Source organism: Heloderma suspectum, chromosome 1 (genome assembly GCF_057233095.1).
Source record: "Heloderma suspectum isolate Gila_16-S chromosome 1, 16-S_ref, whole genome shotgun sequence".
NCBI classification, from domain to species: Eukaryota; Metazoa; Chordata; class Lepidosauria; order Squamata; family Helodermatidae; genus Heloderma; species Heloderma suspectum.
This window is the reverse complement of record NC_139458.1, coordinates 287,932,839-287,954,040: the sequence shown is the minus strand read 5'-3', so window position 1 is coordinate 287,954,040 and position 21,202 is coordinate 287,932,839. Positions and strand designations below refer to the sequence as shown.

General features: G+C 42.2%; 1 protein-coding gene across 3 annotated transcripts in view; it reads right to left on the bottom strand.

The window, feature by feature from the left end:
• Nucleotides 1-8,387: 8,387 nt before the first annotated feature.
• SACK1B (scaffolding CK1 anchoring protein B) overlaps nt 8,388-21,202 on the bottom strand; it is a 75,709-nt gene continuing 62,894 nt past the window's right edge. For 2 of the 3 annotated variants that reach the window (XM_084826834.1, XM_084826833.1), the window contains 2 exons: nt 19,283-19,407; nt 8,394-14,117 (listed from right to left, as the gene is read on the bottom strand). In XM_084826834.1, coding sequence (XP_084682960.1) covers nt 11,660-14,117; nt 19,283-19,407 — 2,583 coding nt within the window. In that variant the 3' untranslated portion in view covers nt 8,394-11,659. Of the gene's footprint in view, nt 14,118-19,282; nt 19,408-21,202 lie in introns of all 3 variants that reach the window. The other variant, XM_084826835.1, reaches the window with a different exon arrangement.

The window sequence follows — 21,202 nt, the reverse complement described above, 5'->3', positions numbered from 1 at the left end:
AAATTGCCCAGAGAACTTCAGCTATTGGGTGGTATAAGAAATGTAATAAGTGAATGAATGATGATGATGATTCCAAATGAATTATTCCAGAATGCAGCTATAACCTTTTCATATGTCTAATGCCAGACCTTCCAGCTCAACATGGAAAAGTTGGGGACCTTCGCCTAGGACCTGTGTGCTGCTTTAGGGTTGTGGGTGGTTTGTTAACCATGCCCCAAACTCACTCCTGCTGGGTTCTCATGACACAACAAGCCACACAGCACACACATTGCCTCCCTTGTGGCTTGCAAATGCAAAATGGTGGCTGGTGTGCAACACAGAGCCCCAGTGGGTGAATTAAGCCACAGTGGCTTACCGTGTCATGCAAACCAGGTCACTGTGACTGGCAGAAGCTCTCTGGGACCTCAGGCCCAGGTCTTTCCTATCACCAGCTAGCTTATCCTTTTAGCTGCTAGAGATTGAACTTGGCACTTTCTGCATGCAAAGTGTGCCCTCTACGACTGAGCTATGGCCCCTCCCTTCACTGGGTCAGATCCATATTTAAGAACTAGGATCTGTGCCATCTGACCTAATAAGGCCGTTAGTCACTTCCTAAATGAAGTCAAGGTTGCTGCCATTCAACAAGGCAAATTATCAGTCCAATTCACAAACAGGGAAAAATGAATAGAATGTCCACAGCTTGATTGTAAACACCTTCTAATCACAGATAGCATTGTGTTCCATTGTTTTAGCAGTTCAGTTTAGAGATGGAAAACAGATTACTCAGTTCATGAGCTCATTACAGCCATGCCCAATATTATATAGGAATTTCTATTTTCAGAGCGGCTATGACACACAAAAACATTTTGCTTAGGGGCTTGGAAGGAGAGGAGCAGGACAATTAGCTGCTAATGATAGATAAAGTAAGCATAGAAAGCAACTGATAGAGAAAAGCAACCAGCAGCCATAAGATCCCTTCCAGTATTCTCTGCCCTGTCTGTGGAGGAGTCTTCAGAGCTCCCAACTGTCAGAGCTTGGATTGTGCACTATGACCTGCTATTTCATTTCTATACCGCCCAATAGCTGAAGCTCTCTGTGTGGTTCACAAAAATTAAATCCACAAGCATAAAACAATATAAAATATGAAAGCTTAAAACTATAATATAAAAGCACAAGCAGCGAAAATCCTAGCAGTTATGTCCTCAGTGTAATGTGTACATACGGCTGTGCAAAAATGATAACGAGTGATCATTTGGTTCAGATTTCAATCCATCGCTTTATTTGGAGAGCTGTTTTGTTTTGTTGCTTTGTGAGCACATGTTACTTCATGTTGTTCCTGCTTCATGGGGATGGGTCCTGTCAAAGTTCAGTGAAACAGGGCCAGGACAGTTTGTGCTGGGCACCTTGAAAGTTGGAGCTTTTAAAGGTGTTTTTGCTGCCAGGCCCCTGCCATCATTTTTTTCCTAGCTAGGTATTTGCATGACTCTCACGAGGTATGCAGAGATGCCCAGTGGGATAGTGTATGCCGCACTGCACTTTTTAATAGCAGGGGCACTGATGTAATCCGCCGCCACCACCCCTTCAAAATTCCCTGTTCCCTCTGACCTTAGTTGCAATCCTCAGAGTAGCTGGGGAGAAATGAATTTTCCCAGCAATGATATAACAGCTGTTCCAGAGTTGGTTAGGAACTGTTACAATGTTAAGCCTAGGCAAGCAAAAACAAAAACAAACAAACAAAATGCCTATAAAATGCAAATTAAGCTTTATTAACATGAAACAAAACAAATTAACTCGTTTGTTTCTAATTTGCCTCTATGAAAAATGAAAACAGAGTAATGAATGAATCCTTTTGTTTAGTTTCTCTGCTTTGTATCTTATAGGAAGGACTTCTGAAAATGAAAAGAGGCATTGCACTACTTAGCAAACTCAGACATAGTGTTTCAGCCAGGAGACGTTCTGTACGTAGAGGGGATATTGGAGTTCTCTGAAATGGACAAGATAAGACAATCTGAAGCACAAAGCAATAGAAACCTTCGGATATCACCTCCATTTAATTCCATATAAAATGGGGACCCTTTGTACTATCCCTCCAAATCTTGGCAGGTCTAATGCCTTAGGGGAGTAGTTAAACACCTAAAATTTCATGCCATACCTGTAGAAAATCTCCAGATTATACACATCAGGAGATAGGTTGAGTCTCCGCTGGAATTAATGTAGAAACAAAACAAAGACAAATGAAATGATAAGGAAAGAGAAATGAATGAAACATGAACAAATGGAAAATGAAATTAATGGGGCTTCCAGACGCTAAATGAAAAAAAAAAATCAAGTGCACATCCCTATAGCGTAGCACATATTGGCCGCAGTCCGGCAAGAAAGTAGTAACATTTGAGTAGCAGCCAGTGTTAATCCTATGTAGAGTAGACACATTGGAATAAATGGGACTTAAGTTAGTTGTGACTAACTCATTCATTTCAATGGGTCTACTGTATATAGGACTGACCTTGGATACTCCCCCTTGAGACCTACTGAAATAAATAGGACAATTAACCATAACTAACTAAAGTTAACTAACTTAAATGTAATTAACCTTCTATTGTTTGGATACATTTCTTTAAAATATTCACATATAGGGTTCAATCCAGACTTAGCCATATATAGAATACACCCATTGAAACCATGATGATTTATTTAAGTCCCACTTATTTCAATGGTTCTACTCTACTTATGACAAAGTCTGGATGCAACCCATAACGTACAGATCACAGAAAGAATGTGGCACAAAAAGTGCCTAGATTCATCACCCCTTCTACTCTCTCTATAAAAACAGGCATGTGAGAGGAAAGGAGCTTTCAGCTCAATCAGTGCTACACTGGCCTGGTTTGCACATAACAAGAAGCTACCATGGGTGAATTTCCTTGTGGGGCTGTTTGTTGCAGCTGCAACCACCATTCTGAATATTTGAATCATGGGGGGTAGCGAGTGAAGGTAGGTTGTTAGGGTGGTTGACAACCCACCCAGAACCCATGGGCTTCTCATTACATGCGAATCAGGTCAGTGACATTTCCGGCTTGTGCGTGGTTAACAAACCATGCTGAAGTCACCCTGCCAGGGCCAGATAACACAACAAGCCACTCTGAAACAAACATGGCTCTCAACCCACCACAGCTTATCGTGTTGTGAAAACCCATTCATAGACCTAGTTCACATGTAACAAGACGTCACCATAGGTGAATTTCCCCATGGGGCTTTTCATTATGGTGGAGGCTGCCATTTTGAATATTTCAGCCATGGGAGGGGGACACCCATAGCTTGTCACTATGTGTGAACCTGGCAAGGATGGGTAGTTGGGGTGGTTAACAAGTCACCTGCAACCCTAAAACAGCCCATGGGTTCTGGGTAGCTCATTAACCATCCCAACAACACACCCTCATCAGGTTTGCATGTAAAGACAAGGTACGGCTTGTCCCCACCACAGCTCAAATATTCAAAATGGCGGCCACCTCCACAACAACAAGTAATGTGGAGAAATGTACCTACAGCGGCTTCTCATTATGTGCGAACTGGACCATCGAGAAAACAAAACAAAACATTGAAATCAATGACCAGGTTTGCTTGATCAGCAGTCAGTTAAGCCATGGTGGCTTGTTAACTATGCTGTGCAGGCTGTTCACATGCCAGGGGGATTTGCATAATTATCACTGGGAATGCAGTTTGTTGTGTCATGTGAACCTGGCCAACCCAGAATCCGACAACAGCCCACGAGTTCTCTGTGGCTTGTTACCTGCGACAATAAGCTCTGGCCAGGTTTGCATGATACGACAAGCCGTGCTGCTGAGAGTAATTATGCAAATCCCCCCGGCACATGACTGTCACATGCAGCGTGGTTAACAAGCCACCATGGCTTGTTAACTGCCTGCCAATTGTGCAAACCGGCTCCATGGGTCTCCTCTAAGTATGACTAAATATGGATCCAACCCACTGTGCGCACATACACATTATTGTTCAGGACATTTTTAACTTGGAGGGCCCAAATTTAAAGCCTTGCTCAGTCACGAAGTTAACATCTGGCCTTGTGCTGCGCATCACTATCTCACGAGATTATTGTTGTTGTGAAAATATCAGCATGTATATACAGTAGGCTTTCCTGAGCCCATAGGATGGGGCGAGGAAGACATTGAATCAGATAATAGCAACTAATTTAACATTTTATTTTGATAAACTACTTTAGGGACAGCTGTTGCAACTGAATAATAACATGGACACCTGCTGGTGCCTTGCAATTGGGTTAAGCTTGCAAACACACACCCCTTTGTGGAAGATGTGTACTCAGTCACGCAGCGCTACTTATCGATTGGCAATTCTGAGAGAAGGAAATAAGAACCTGCTTCCACTGCCCAAAATAATTTCACTAATTTATTTTCATTACGATTTGCCTTTGGAATGTTTCATTAAGCATTGCAATCAAGACTGTTAATCTGGTGAGTAATTTTGATGGTTCCATCCTTTTCATGTTGAACTTTAAAATAACCTATTTTTCAAATTGTGCTACTCCTGTACAGTTTGTAAGCCAACAAACCAAATACAACCCATGAGCTATATAGTGTGGCCTGTTAGATGCTAAAGACACCCTCACCCCCATTTTACAGAACTAAGGAAGTATGTTATTGATAAAGTCACAGACTCAGTTTGCCTGATCAAAACAAGCCATATGCCTTAAATAAGCCCCAGCAGCTTGTTTTAGCTGGGAGCCATTTCCCAAATTACTCCATCTGGCACGGTTTCTCATGTTGTCAAAACCCAGGAGACATGGCTTGAGGGGGAAACAACCCCCCATGGCCTTTTGTAGGGTTATTTGAGGGTTATTTCACCCTCAAACCAAATGTGCACCTTTAGTAAAATGACATGACAAGCTGTGCCAAGGTGGGTAATTAGGGAAATGGCGGCCAGCATGCCCCAGGGCTTGTTCGATCATGCGAACTGGCCCACAAGACTTAGTCCATTCATCCCATTAATCAAGGAAACCTTTTGATCAATTGAAAATTAGTGATTATTTATTTTAAAATTGTTACTTATTTTGAATAAAAGTCTTTACAAAACCACGTGTGGTAAGGTTGTTCCTCTTTCTCACATATGCACCTTCCGAAGACAAAAACAAGAATGCTTTGGGGGGAGTAGCTTCCATCTTTTCTCTGGAATTGCCATCCTTTGTTTCCTCACTTTTTACAGAACACCCATAGGACATCACTGTCATCCCCCAGGCATTCTAGTGCTTTCTGCATTGTTTTTCTATGCTTTTTCAGATGTGATTTGTAGCAATCACTGTATGTAATAAACCACTATTGCAACACCAGGCTGTGCAGTATGGACAGGAAAAGCACTATTCAAGCTTTTAAGGGTCCATCATTAAACATTTCCTCTTTGCAGGCTCACCCCTCATTGCTTCCTGATGAGTGTAGGTGAGAGATTAAGTGATCACTAGGGCTGTGCACCGCTTCAGCCTGAGGCCGAACCCCAAGTCGAAGCGGGCTGCTTCGGACCACTTTGTGCCCTTTCCGAGGTGAAGTGGAGGGGGCATGAAGCGGCCCGGAGTGGGTCGGGGGCTCACTGAAGCACACTGCGCTTCAGAGCTTCGGCCCCCTGCCCAGCCCTTCCCCGATGCCCCCACGCAACCCCCCAGCTGGGCCTCCTCCTCCTCTGCTGCCACCTCCGTTGCTGTGCCTCCGCTTTCATCTTCTTCTTTGCCACCGCCCGCTGCTGCTGTCATCTTCTTCTGCACCACCACCTGTGCCTCCGCCGCTGTCTCCTGAGGCCTGGACACGCAGCAACTGGTCTTCTTCCAAAGAGTCACCTTTTTAATAATTGCAACCTCCTGGAAGTTCCAGGAAGTTGCCATTTTGAAAATGGTGACTCCCAGCAAGAACAGTCGCCACGCATCCAGGCCTCAGGAGCTGGCGGTGGGCGGCAGTGAGCAGCGTTGTCATTTCGCTCCTGCTTTCGCTGCACTGCTGCCTTCTCTGTTGCACTGCCGCTGCCCGCCGCCATCTCCTGAGGCCTGGATGCAGGGCGACTGTTCTTGCAGGGAGTCGCCATTTTTAAAATGGCAACTTCCTGGAACTTCCAGGAGAATAAGGGGAGACATGATAGAGGTGTACAAAATTATGCATGGTGTGGAGAATGTAGATAGGGAGACATTTTTCTCCCCCTCTCCCAGTGCTAGATCCCAGGGTCATCCCATGAAGCTGATTTGTGCAAGATTCAGGACAGATAAAAGGGAGTACTTCACACAGCACATAGTTACACTATGGAATTTGCTACCACAAACTAGTGATGGCGGAGAATTCCACCACAGACGAGGCTGGATTCTTTAGAAGTCCGTGGTGGAACGGAGCACTTACCTCCGCCTCCCTCCGGAATCCTCAGGAGCTGGATCCTCCTTGCAGGTGGCGATCTGGCAGAGCTGCCGGCTGGCTCCGGAGTGCTAGTGATACGGCTGCCATTGCTGTATCGCTGGCTGAGAGGGACTGTCTCCAGATGCAAATGGCATCCAGTACACCATTTGCGGCCATAAAGGTCGTAGATTAAGGTAAATACAGCCGTAAATGAATGCCATTTGCGTCCCTGTTTTTTCACGCGATAAGCTATGCAAATATTTACGTAGCCTATCATGTGAAAGAACAGAGACACAAATGGCAATTCCTGGAGAAAAAGGCTATCAATGGCATTTATTTATTACATTTATATCCCACCTATTTTCCTCAAGGGACCCAAGGTGGTGCACATAATTCTCCTCCTCTCCATTTTATCCTCACAACAACCCTGTGAGTTAGGTTGGGCTGAGAGTCTGTGACTGGTCCAAAATCACCCAGTGAGCTTCATGGCTGAGTGGGGACTAGAACCCAGGTCTCCCGACTCCCAATCCAACACTCTAGCCACTACACCACAATAGCTCTCGTCTTGATGGCTATGTGCTACCTCCAGTACCAGAGGCAGTGAGCCTATGTACACCAGTTGCTGGGGAACATGGGTGAGAGGGTGCTACTGCACTCACTTGTGGGTTTCCCACAGGCATCTGGTTGGCCACTGTGTGAACAGAATGCTGGACTGGATGGACCCTTGATCTGATTCAACCTAGCTCTTCTTAAGTTTTTGTATCAAACACTTGGTATTAAAACATATCCCACAAGACTCAATAGGAACTGAGTTATGGAGGATCAGAATCCTAGGTGCATGGTGCAGGGGATGATACCTTTCTTCATTTTCTTTTTAGAACAGTTGTGGAGTGGCAGGAACACTGCTCAGTAAAGCACAGATGGCTCGGTCAGCCATATACACAGCTGCTTGGCTGAACGCCATATGCAACTGCTGCCATGTAACTGTTTTTTAAAAAAGAAAAATGAATCCTTTCTTATCCCACCTGGTAAGTGGGTGTAGGGAAGGGAATTCCTTTTTTCCTTCCTGGTAAGCAGGGGTGGGGAAAACAAGGAGTGACCAGAGTGGGGGAGAAACCTGGGATTGGGTGTGTGTGTGCAAGCTGGCTAAACAAACTAAGGATGGCAGGTTCAGAGGGGTCAGAGCAGCCTAGCACGTCCACCCACCCAGGGGAACAACCAGCCCGGGGCTCCCTCAGACCAAGCAGTGCCATTGCCATTATTAAACTGGGATCCAGAATCCAGGGGCAAAGCATATGCTCTGCATGCAGAAGGTCCCAGGTTCAATTCCTGTCATCTCCAGGTATGCCTGGGAAAGGCTACTGTCTGAAATCCTGGAGAGCCACTGCTATCCAGCGTGGACAAGAGCTAGCTGAATGTATGATCTCAGGATAAAGCAGGTTCCTATGTTCTCAGCACTTCTCTGAGCCTAGTACAAACATGGAAGATGGGCATCCCTCTACTATCTTTTGTCAGTTTTGAAAAATTGGATGATGGATTGATCTTCTTTTGCCTCTTTTAGTTCATTGTTCAAGGTTCTAAAATATGTTGAACATTGCAGATTAATAATATGGAGTTATTTATATTTATTCCATTGCCAACACAATATAAAGACTAGGAAAGAGAAACAGCAGCTGCTACCGCTTTGTTTTACTAGTTTTTTTAAAAATACCTTGAAGATACTTCTGTAGAGACTGAAACAAGGCTGGTGTGGAAGTAAATCCCTGGGATCCCTTAAATACATCATAGAACAGATTGTTTAGCTCCATCTTAAGATAGGAAATAAGGGCTAAGGAATATAAACTGCTATTCTTCTGCATACTATCTTTCGCTATGTGTACCTTCAGGACCAACTCAAGCTATTTTACCATCTGAGTAGAAAAATGCAGTGATGCCCCTCACCCAATAAAAAAGTAGCCATGATCGCTTAACAGAGGAATTCAGCCTTTAAAAATTATGCAAGGACAAAAGTAGAGTCTCCTTCAAGATAGTTTCTTTTTATTTTCCTCAGGAAAAATATAAACCTCTTCCAAAGTATGACAAATCAAGGCAGATTTCTATACAGGACTTTCCCCCCCTGCTTTGCTTAACAGTATAGTTCTCAAAAATGGTAGCATCTCTTCAAAGATATGACTTACTTTGTAGAATTTACTCAAAGTCAACACAAAACGATACTCCATCACCAAATTTTGCAAAGAAAAATAAGAACATTCTATAAAAACCCTCTGAAATCCTAGTAACTAAGCCATTTATTAATACACTGTGTATATCCTTGGTGCAGATTGTACCTGCCCCTTGGGAATGTGGTCCCCAACCTGCCATCTCTGCATTTTTCATAGTTACTTTGATTTCTGTTCTTTGCTTCAAATATCTGGAAAAGGAGATCGTAGAGCATTTCAGGGCGAAATGGCCAAGCCCAGAGGCCTAGCAACCCTAGGTGTATTTCCTGGGATTTAGGAATAAAGGAAGACGCGACATGAATTGTCTTTTCTTTGAGATGGGACCAGAGTGCTGACTATGAATGGTGTAAATGGAGTGACCTCTGCAGCTTGGAGGAGTAAATGAGTGGGTGACTGGACTGTGTTACCTCAGAGAGCCATGGCCTGGGGAAAAAAACTGTACTACTTCAGCCTGAAGGTGGGTGATCAAATGTTTCAAGGCTGTCTCTCTTATAAGCTTGGACTAGTCTAAGGACGGCTATACTACATATTTCTAAATCTGTAAATTGCTGAGGTCTCCTAAAGCCTAGGAGTTCCTTGAATGTAAATGGGAGTGGCTGCAAATAGATCAGCCATGAAGGAGATCTTTGCAATTCTCTGGAAAGCCCAGCAAGGCAAAGATGAGTAACATAAGAAGCTGCCTTATGCTGAGTAAGACAACTGGTCCATCTAGACCACTATTAACACTGACTGGCAGTGTCTCTCCAGGGTTTCAGGCAGGAATTTTTCCAGCCCTACTTGGAGATGACAGGAACTGAGTTGGGAACTTCTGCATGCAAAGCATGTGCTCCACCACTCCTGTGTCTGCACTGATAAAATAGGACAAACCCATCACTAGGTGATGGCTGTCTCCATCTTGCTCCGCTTGTGAGCTTTCCAGGAGCATCTGGTTGTACAGTAGGGCAGACATAGTGCTGGACTAGATTGATATTTGCATACACAATTATTTTAATGTAAACAATTACATTTGCCACTAACCTATCAGAGAACAACTTTGAGGTGTCAAATACTCTGCAAAAAAGTGCAACTAAATAGGGTATTTTTTTTAAAAGACAATTTTTATATTTATTGTTTTGACCTGACAGTTCAATGGATCATTTGAATATAATCAGTGCTAATCTAAGCTAAGTGGTTTTCAAAATTAGTTTAAAAGATAAGGGTGTGATTTAGCCAACGTTAAGTACCTTCAATGCCAACTGATTTTCAATGATGTAGGATGCTATGCATCTAAGCTTCAAACTGAAGCAAAAAGGAAAGTTAAAATCCTCTATTTACATCTGTAGGACTTTAAAAAGCTTACACTTCAATGAATATAATTCCATGTAATATAAGCTAAAACAGCATTGCTTTTGGCTATATCTAAATGCTAAAAAGGCATGGTGCATAATTCAGTGTGCACAAACCTTATTCAGATATCATGAATGATCCTCCAAACATACTTTAGGCTTGGATGTTGCCTTCCCTTTAAATGTGGGTTTCCTCCCCAACTTCCTAATTTTCTCTAGCTATAGTTTGTTGCAATTTCCAAATTGGCCCAACTATGGTTAGTGACTTGCTCCATACTGTAATTTAAAATGGTGGTTTCCAAGCCTTGGTTGGGAGGCAGCGGTAACAGTTGATTGCTAATTTGGATATAATTGCAAACTATGGCTAGAGAAAATCAGGAAGTAGAAAACAAGGAAAAGGCAGGAAGTAGAAGTGGGGAGGAGTGAGGATCCTGCAGCATTATCCCAAGCCTCCAAACCATTGCTTATAGGATCAGGTTTATGATATCTAATCTGAGCCAATAAAGCATACTACATCCTACTGATTTCATTCAGACTTGTCTATGAACTAGATTGCATCTGTGCATATTTGGTGAGATCCAGACTTAGCCATGGATCTAACATGAATCTTTAAGTATGACTAACTCTAGATTCAACTCGTTATCTAGATGTTTAACCGTTTTTAAAGGGTAAGATTTTAGGGCTAATTCAAACACTGGTCCAGGTAATGGCAAATCACAGTCTGCTCCACTGATACACATTACTTTAGTGTAGAGGTGCAACTTCAGAAGGCCCAGGGGCCCATTTTTGGCCTGCTAGGACCCCACCAAGGGCCACACACACCTCACCTCCAAAATTGTTGCTAACAAATTTTGGTGGTGAGGCAACAGCAAAAAAAAGGTCACATTTTAAAGCATTTCCAGTTTAAAACAAGAGGGGCAATGAGCCCACACCTTGTTATAATGGCAAACTGGGCTCCCAGAAGAGTGCAATTTGCCATTAAAACAAGGTGCACACCGACCATGCGCTTTGTTTTAAAAGGGAAATCCATCTTTTTGCCACTACTGCGGCATTGAAATTCAACAGCTCAACACTGGGGGGGGGGAGGGGGGAGGCACATGTGGCCCATGGGCCATCTGTTGCCCATCCTTGCTTTAATGAATAGGTATACTACTAATACTGGATGTCATGATATACTTATGGCTGCTGCTGCAAATGGTAGACAGGTGGATATAGTACTGGGGGCTGAGAAAGAGAAGTATTGCTTCTTTCCAGTATAGAAATATAGCATGCAGAGTGTTCAGAAAATGTGATAATTCCCTAACAGAAGTAAAGCTTCAAGAGAAGACATGTAAAAAATGTGTGTAAGACATGAGTATCAAATGAGCATTTATAGTGCAAAGAACTGATAGTATGGAAGGTCCTGAAATATTACAGGTGGTTCTACCTTGGCTGAATTTTAAATGCTTCCTTTGGTTTGTTATACCACATGTGTTGTTGTTATTAGGATTTATAAAATATGTAGCACTGAGGTGGCTTTTCATACACTTCAAATTCCATAAAAATGCAAATACATATAAACACATCTGATTCCAAAACTTATGCTGAACCAAAGTTCTGGACCAAGTAAAATTATATACATGTACGGCAGTGTCCTAATCCCTGCAGTAACTTTAGTTAAGCTTTACAAAAGCTGCCCATCAGTCTACACTTGTTAAGTATTTACAGCATTGACAGGATTTTAAAAACATCCTATATGTAGGTTTCATTTGTTTTTGTATATAAAATTCCCAAACCGTTGCATAATTCCTCTGAACTTGTTTTCATTTGGATGCAAAGGATGGTATACACCAGGGTTGTAATTAGCCACCTGATTGCTCCTTGCATAATTATTTCTGGAGGTCTTGGTATTTGTTTCGGAGAACTGGGCACTGCTTTTGGGGGTATTACTTCCTGGAGGAGTTCCTACTGGCTGAGCAGCACTTTCCATTTTGCAGAATGGCTCAAAGCGGCTGTAAACTCGCCTTTCACTCAAGCGAGGCCTCATTAGCTCATCATTAGGCTTAGTGTTGGAAGGGCGAGCTGTTGCTGCATTGACCCTCTGTGGAGGAATAGCAGCAGGAGTAGGTGGAGGTACCCGCTCCCGGCCTGCATTGTTACGCAGCTCCCTGATATCCTGGTACTGAATTTGTTCAGTGTTAAATCTGGGAGCAGAAGGGTCACCTGGAGGTACTTCTAACAACATATTTTCTATGGGTTTCACAGTAGGAGACCGTTTAATGTTCTCATCAGATGGAGTTTTTAGAAATTTTGGAGGCTTGGGGGACTTGGGAGGCTTGGGGGACTTGGGAGGCTTGGGGGACTTGGGAGGCTTGGGGGACTTGGGAGGCTTGGGGGACTTTGGGCTCACTGTAACATCCTCTTTACTCTTATGTAGGCTCCCTTGTGAATTAGATGAGGAAGTTCTTTTTCTTCTTGGAGAACAATCAATCTTCATTTCAGACATTTTTGGCTTTTGATTATCTTCACTTTCTGATGCCAAAGTGTCAGAACTGCTACACATCCTGTAGAAAGCAGGAGCTTTGTTTTTTGACAAACTCTCTTTCTTGTCTGGTGTGAGATTCAGCAATGACCTTAATTTCTGTGATCCCTTTTTCAAGAAATTAGGGGAGTTCTTGTTCTCTTTCTTTGGTGAAGCATCTTTGCCAGGATCTTCTTTGCTAAAGTCAACTAGTACAGCCACAGAGGTGGCCTTGGTGGTGGTGGGGCTTTTTGGTTCACCTTTGAGGTTTTTACTGTCATGTGCTAGATGATTGGTTACATTATGTAAGCTTTCAGAGTTTTTTAGACTGTCCTCCAGAGGTGGCTTTAGAGCCACTGGTTGCCTAAATCTATTCCTATTTAGCGTGCTATAGACGTAGCTGGCTGCCTCTTTGTTATCCCCATGATCTAAAGCAGATTTTGAATTTTCAAACATTGGGAAACTTCGCCTTTTCAGTATATTTTCATTCTTTAGAAATTCTACTGGTCTGCTTGTACTCAGAGTTGAATACAGGAAGGTAGGCTTGTCCCTAGTAACTGGCGGAGTTACACTAGGTTTTTTATCTTCTGAAATGTGCAAATTCTGGCTTTTTACTACATCAGGTTCCAGTGGGATATTAGTGCTTGGTTCTGCCTTAGTGTCATCAGCTGCATCTTCTAGTCTGGGATGATGATTGGGTGTTCCTTTAGGTGTTTCACTACCATCTGAACCAATAATAGTTGAATTTGAAGAACTTGTACAGCTGTTTACTTCTTTCTGTTCTGGCAAAGTTGGCTTAAAAACAAATGAGGAGCGCAGGCGAGAATGGGCATAAAGAGCATGGGCTTTGATGTTTTCTGCTGCATCATAGCCCTCACACCTGTCACCTATCCCTGAGCCATTTGAATCTACTGGGAAATCTGACTGATCATTTAAATAAGATTCAATACGCCAGTTACGTAGAAAAGATTTTGTGGTGCGTTCAAGGGTTGGCATCTTCTGCTGTAGATAGCGGATGTGACTGTCTGTTCCGTTGAAAGATCTTCGTACAATTGAATTCCTATCTGCAATATTGAGTTTTGGTTGTGGGAGCCGGTCAACTAAGCTTTGTTGAGGCACGTTGTGATTTTTATAGCTTCCATGCAATGAGGATACAATACTGAGACTATCAGATGGTACTTTCCAAATATTTGGTGGATTATTTGCCTGATTAATAGCTCTGTTGAGCATTAAATATGGAGTCCTTTCTGGTTTCTCCCCTGCATAACTGTGTCTTTTCCAATGTTCATTTATATCATTGGGCTGATATTGTTGGATTCTATTCTGCATATGAAAACCTGGAGCAAACTGTGTTTTCTGAAAGAGCTGGTTTCTAGTAGTGAACTTGTCACTGTCATTTATTCCGTATCTGCCAGGGCCTCGTAGTTTCAGAAAGCTGGGATCAAAGTTGTACATCTTGTCTTGCCTCCCAAAAAGGTTACGCTGGCTAGAAACTGAAGCTAAAGAAGAGTGTGAATGCTGGTATGTGTCATTCTCCCAGAGTGCTCGACGACTATTAATCCTAACTAATTCTGGAGCAAATGAACTTGGAACAGAAGAACGGGCATATAGTGTCCTAAACTCTTCATCAAAAGATTCAACAAGTTGTCCTGTGATAATTTGGACCATGCTGAGGTTGGCTTTTTCAAATGACCACATAAAGCTGAAAGAAGAAGAAATGACAATTAGTATTCCAATGAGGGATAGCATCATCGATGCAATGAATATGAACTTGACCACACCCCGGGAGAGCAGAAGACAGGAAAGCCTGGCGTGCTATGGTCCATAGGGTCACAAAGAGTCAGACATGACTTAATGACTGAACAACAACAAATTCCAATGAGGAGTAGGCAAACTCTTTTATTTATTAATTTGTGACTTATTTATGTAATTAGTGTTGGGTTATATATGAGAACATTTCTCTGTATGGTGATCTGTTTTGCTCTGAAATGTGCACTGTGATTGTAAAACCATTTGATTTTTTTTTAGTGCTGACTAAGGCCAAAGAAGCTAACAACAAGGAGGTGCCAAAAGTAGCCCAAAAACAACAAAAGTGATACACAATCACGCATATGCCAGTTTATTTTGTGCTTACTTGCCCAAGGTTTCAGAGAATGTGAATGTGTAGTGACAATGAATTTTGTTTCGTGCAGGGAGGCCCTTAGGAAGGAGGTATTATCTGAAATGTTGAGCAAGTTGGCACAAAATAAACTCGCACCTGTGTGATGGTGTATCACTTTTGTTGTTTTTTAAGGTGAAAGAAGCACATCTGCACTTTGGACAGCACATCTGTTTTTACCAACACATTGATATTTCTAGTCTACCTATACTATAGAATCTATAGATTCAACAATGTTAGTTATCAATAGACGCTGGGCCACTTTTCACTAGTGTCTTTCATGTATAATGTGGGAGCAAATGTAAGCATCCTTCGCACGAGTGTCTTTCTGCTTAATAAGGAGCACCACAGGGAGGTTCAAAAACTCTAAAGTGACGATTATGAAACACCCAAAGAGAATGCTAAAGTTTCTTTGAAGAGAGCTCCAATAGCAGAAAGGTATTCCTGATAAACAGAGGCTGAAATACACTTCAGACACAAGATTAAAATGAAAAAAAAAATAATAACTTCATGTTGCCTATAAAGAATTGGGGGGGCAGTTTAAATCACACAGATGTCTAAAACAGTATTTTATACTGTACGGAATACTGTACATACAATAAAATCAAAGATATTTTGTACTTAAATATTGTAATCATCTTCCATGAGCCTATGGGATAGGTAAGTACAGATATCATTAAAACCTCAGTAGTATTTTCCAATATGCACGTTGTTGAAAAATAGCAACGTTCAGACAGCTATGTTTAAAATATCAGTAGGGGGCAGGAAATATTTAACCACAAACATTCCCTTCTATCATTCCTTGTATTCACATCATTTAACAAACGTATAAATTGCCCCGCCAGTTCTTCTATAATACAATCCTAAAAATCACTGTTTTGGCAGAAACCTTCAATATAATCAGTACTGCACTCCAAAACTGTCATTTTTTTTTACAATCCAACACTGATGTATAAATTATCCAATGGGCTATTGCAAATGTGTGTAATACACTATTTTGTGTTCAATCTGTGCATTAAGTAATCATCACTCCTACAATAATTGGAAGCAATGGGAATGACGTGTTTATAGAAGTAATGGGATGACCTTGAAATATAATTACCAGCTGGGTTGGACCCCTCTCCCACCACCCCCCTTTACAGAGACCATGAGTTCCAACTGCCCTGCGAAGAAGAGAAGACGCAGCAGATAGTGTGGTGAACTACCATCCTTCCCATCTCTACTCACTGCTGCTTTTATCAGCTGGTGGGCTCCTTCCCCTCTCAGAGTACATTGGAGCCAACTGTCCCATGAGGAAGAGGAGCAGGACCATCTGCTCTGGTGGGGTTGGTATCATTTGGCTTCCCGAGCCTTACCTGCAGTTACCTGCAATGATGAGAAGCCAGCAGATTCCAACTAGGTCTCGGAAGGCCAAGGCCCAAGCTGTAAGACCAACAGCTTCTGGCTGCATTACAGCCATTTCAAGGAAGATCTGATCAGCTTATTTCTGAACTGTGAACAGTCCATTTCCATCATGGCTGGTTGTTATAAGAACTGTATAACATTAAGAATTGATGCCTGGATTTTCTTGTTTCCCTTTTCCCTCTCCATCTCTTCTTCCTTTTGTGTCATGTCTTTTTAGATTGTGAGCCTGAAGGCAGGGACTAACTTGTTTTTATCGAGGAACTAGAGATCAAATCGCCAACATTCACTGGATCATGGAGAAAGCAAGAGAATTCCAGAAAAACGTCTATTTCTGCTTCATTGACTACGCTAAAGCCTTTGATTGTGTGGATCACAACAAACTCTGGCAAATTCTGAAAGAGATGGGAGTACCAGACCACCTTACCTGTCTCCTGAGAAACCTGTACGAGGGTCAAGAAGCAACAGTAAGAACCAGACATGGAACAACCGATTGGTTCCAAATTAGAATGGAGTACGACAAGGCTGCATATGTCACCCTGCTTATTTAACTTATATGCAGAGTACATCATGAGAAACGCCGGGTTAGGTGAATCACAGGTCGGAATTAGGATTGCCGGGAGAATTATCAACAACCTCAGATACGCAGATGATACCACCCAAATGGCAGAAAGCAAAGAGGATCTAAAGAGCCTCTTGTTGAGGGTGAAAGAGGAGAGTGCAAAAGCTGGTTTGAAACTCAACATTAAAAAAACGAAGATCATGGCATCTGGCCCCATCACTTCCTGGCATATAGAAGGGGAAGAAATGGAAGCAGTGACAGATTTTATTTTCTTGGGCTCCAAGATCACCGCAGATGGTGACTGTAGCCATGAAATTAAAAGACGCTTGCTCCTTGGGAGGAAAGCTATGGCCAACCTAGACAGCATAGTAAGAAGCAGAGACATCACCTTGCCGACAAAGGTCTGTCTAATCAAAGCTATGGTTTTCCGAGTAGTAATGTATGGCTGTGAGAGCTGGACTATAAGGAAGGCTGAGCGCCGAAGAATTGATGCTTTTGAACTGTGGTGCTGGAAAAGAATCTTACAACTGCAAGGAGGTCAATTCAGTCAGTCCTAAAGGAAATCAACCCTGAGTGCTCACTGGAAGAACAGATACTGAAGCTGAAGCTCAAATACTTTGGCCACCTCATGCAAAGAGAAAAGTCACTGGAAAAGACCCTGATTCTGGGAAAGATTGAAGGCAAAAGGAGAAGGGGATGGCAGAGGATGAGATGGCTAGATAGCATCACCGATGCAACGAATATGAACTTGAGCACACTTCGGGAGAGAGCGGAGGACAGGAAGGCCTGGTGTGCTATGGTCCATGGGGTCACGAAGAGTCGGACATGACTTAATGACTGAACAACAATGAGCTGTACTGGGATCCTTTCCAGCTGAAGAGTGGAGTATAAATGCTTTAAATAAATATATATATATTTTCAGTATTTATTACTCATCTTTCCTCTAAAGAGCTCCAAATGGAATACGTGGGATATCCAATGGACCCAGTGAATGAGCTGGGAGCACCTACTGCTGCAACACTGATGAAGCAAAGCTGTTGTACACCTAATCACTTCCTGGACTGGGGACTGTGGGGTGTCCTGATTAGCTATTCTGAGCTTCCTAAGAAGCAGAGAAGGCTGCTAGTACTTAAGTTAACAACAGCATACGTTTATCTTCTGAATATTTCTGTCAATTGCGTTAGGCTAAGGGGCAACTAGCCAAAGGTCACACAGTGAGTTTTATGGCTACATGAAAATTTGAACCCAAGTCTCCCCAGGTCAACAGTAGTTTACAGTTCTCATCCTTGGAAGCTACACATTTATATATGAGAGCATCTTTAAGTGGGTGATATATTGCAAATACGGATTTTTATTTTATTTGGGGTTTGGTTGCTGGCATGGCCGAGATGGCAGGAACCACATGGGGAAGCTGTTCACACAAATGATTTCTCATATAAGTGTTTTTTGCTCCCCATAGCAACCATGTTGAAAGCATAACATAAGCTGGAGCCCCTACTGGGATGGCAAAAGGAGAAACTGACATCTTTAAGGGAGGACATACAATCCCCTGACCACTGGAAATTTAATCCAGGTACTATCTGGTTTAAAGGCCTCATCCAGTGCACAGTAATATGTACCAATGGATCAGGTCAAATGTTCCTCCCTCAAGGTGCTAACAAAAAATGCTTCTATGTGTGCTATACCCATGCAGAAGCTGTAAACCACGTACCACATGGCTGAGGATTTCATATGGGAATGTCATTGTAGGGAACTGATTTTATCTCAGGTCAGGTTTGGTGGTGGTAATGTTTAAACTGACTTCAGTGGGACTTTAAACATGCATCCTAATTGTTTAGAAGAAACTATCCATATATTTTGTTTTATAATACAGTTTCCCATTAATCATAATTTGGGGGAATTTCAAGATTCTGGTTTATAAACTAGCTCCCACACTTTGCATTAGAACCATAGCTCTGTTCACTGTTTCCACTCCATGAATTCACTGAACATATGTGCCTGCTGGCTATGCCCCTAACCCCCACATGTTCAGTTTAATGTATGAATGGGGCTCCTTTGCATGTGCATGTAGCAGCTCCTTTCACACATTCAGCCAGAGACACTGATCCATGTGGCCAGCAGTTGCACCAAAGTTGGAGGCATGGCCATCAGGCATGGTCCTATTTCCCACTATCCATGTTCAATTAATGCATGGAAAGAATTGCCTGAAGAGGACATGGCTACAGAGCTGGGGTCTCCAATGTGGTGCCTGTGGGCACCAATGTGCCCACAAACACCTCTCTTGGAGCTCAAGAGGTTCCCTGCCTCTCCTGATTTTTATTTTATTTCTTAAGGTAGTCTTAATTTTTTAAAAAATGTGTTTTAAGTGAAGGGGCTACCCTCTAGCACCACCTTTATTTAAGTTCAAAGGAGTGGTTTTGTATTTGTACTTAGGTTTTTGGGCAATATACTCTTAGCCTCACCAGTTTGCCTTTTGTGAAAGGAATGTTTTGTAGCAGCCATTTTATGAATGGGCAAGCCCCATGGCAGCCATTTTGTGAGGGTGCCCAGAACATTCTAGCAAAATTCCAAATGTGGCTACCAATCCAAAAGAGTTGGGTACCTCTGCTATAGAAGTTCCTAGGTAAACCCCTTCACGGTTTACAATATATAAATAGCAAATCATCCAAAGTAGGGAGAGATTTTGATCAACATTTTAGAATTCTGCTAAAGATATATAAATTATAACACGTATATAGGTTCTTACCTGTAGGTACCATACATGACTTTCTTACAGTCAACAAGAAGAAACTTTTGTTCCATTTTTCCATGAAATTTTGCCCCTGACTTGGAGAAATAATCTTGTCCTTTTACTGTGCGCACTCTCATGTTCTGAAAACAATGTGAAATGGTATGGAAAGAAATCAGAACATTTTGATATAAGAAATACTGAACAACTTACAGCCCAAATATGGAAAAATTTACAGCCCTACACCTATTTAACTCTGAGGTAAGTCCCAAGAAGACCCAATTCCAAGCAAGTGTGCACAGAATTGCTCTTTAGGCACACCATGTGCTGCACAATTTTAAGCCTTCTTTTTCAGAAGTAAGTCCTAGTATGTTCAGTGGGTTTAATTCCCTAGTGAGTGAGTTTAAGAATGCACCCTTAGCATCGTGTTCTTATTACATGCACAGGTAAACTTAGGGTTGCTGCCCATTAGAAGGAATATCCTATGTTCTGCCAGTCTGCTACCAGCAGGGTGGGAGGAGCAACTGGGGCAATTTTCGCCTTTTCGTCCTATTTTTAATTTTCCCTCTAGAGTCCATCTAGAGTAGTCATCCTGCTGGGGGCAGGGTGGGGCTGGAGAAGCCATGCATATCCTGGCCTCTCCTCTCCTCTCTGAACACCCCCTTTTTGGATCTCTACAAGGTCATCCATCCAAGGCCACTTTTGATCTTGTAGTCCCTCTCCTGGAGCAGTGTCTACGTCTCTGGAAGAGGGAATCTGAAAAGTCCTGTGGTCCCTGGGACAATCTCCAGGTACCATAGGATTGCGCCCCTAATCACTCTGATCTAGTCAATACTATAGAGAAAGAGGTTTCTATATCTAGATTAGTCCTACTAAGACAATAAAATGCTGCAAGAGCAAGAGAGAGAAGGCTGAAAAGCAAATACCCCAAGACAGCAGCCGAGTGAGAATTTGATCCAGATCTCCTTGGTCTAAGTACAATGTATTATATATTTTACATCACACTGGATTGTACAGTGAAGTAAGGCGAAGATAAACGGTGTGATATGCAGATGGACGTCTATCACTGGAGTGACTGTTACATATGTACCTAAATATCTCCTCCCCAATACTTCTGGGTTGGGTGGGCATGAAATGAATGAAAATAATTACTGGGTGATGGGGAGAGATTTAAGTATGTAGCAGACCAACTTGTTGCTGGATTAATTTTGTTTTTCGAAAATTGCAGCTTTTGATGATGCATTTAAGGAATTGTAATTTCAGCTGTTACTGTGATTAAATGACTGCATATGTCTTGGGAGTGTGTTATGTAGAAACTATTTCTGTTCCTACTGGAATGGAATATAATACAAGAATTCTTTGGACACTGGTTTCAACAACAGAACAACAACCCCCCCCCCCAATTATATCCCTCTTCCCATGTCTACCCACTGTTCCTTTCTTTTTCCTCTCCCTCTGACCAGTATAGTTCAATAATACAAGAAAAAAAGAAGAGGGGAAAAAAGAAACAGGAGATAGGAAGATCTGCCTTTCTCCTCAACTGGTATACAACTCTAGAGCATTACTACATAATGGAATTATGTATTTTAACATCTAATGTTTTTCAGGTGAAACAGTCTTTGCTCTTTTGGTTATAATAGGCACAAGATTAATAGTAATTTATTATATAACAGTAAAAACCAGGCTTCTTTATTAAACCCTATTAATCATATTAATGAAAGAAAAAGAGGACATGCACTTCTTATCTTCATTTTCTACGTTCCATATATCTTCCTATGCATTCTATTTGTTCGTAAAAACTAAATGAAAAAGTAAGCAAGCAGAAAGCTGAAAATACTTAATCTAGGCAAGACAAAAGAAAAATTGTTAGTCTGTAGTTGTTCTAGACATGAGCTATGTCTGTGTTTGTGTAAATAATTAATAGTGAAGGCGGTGGTA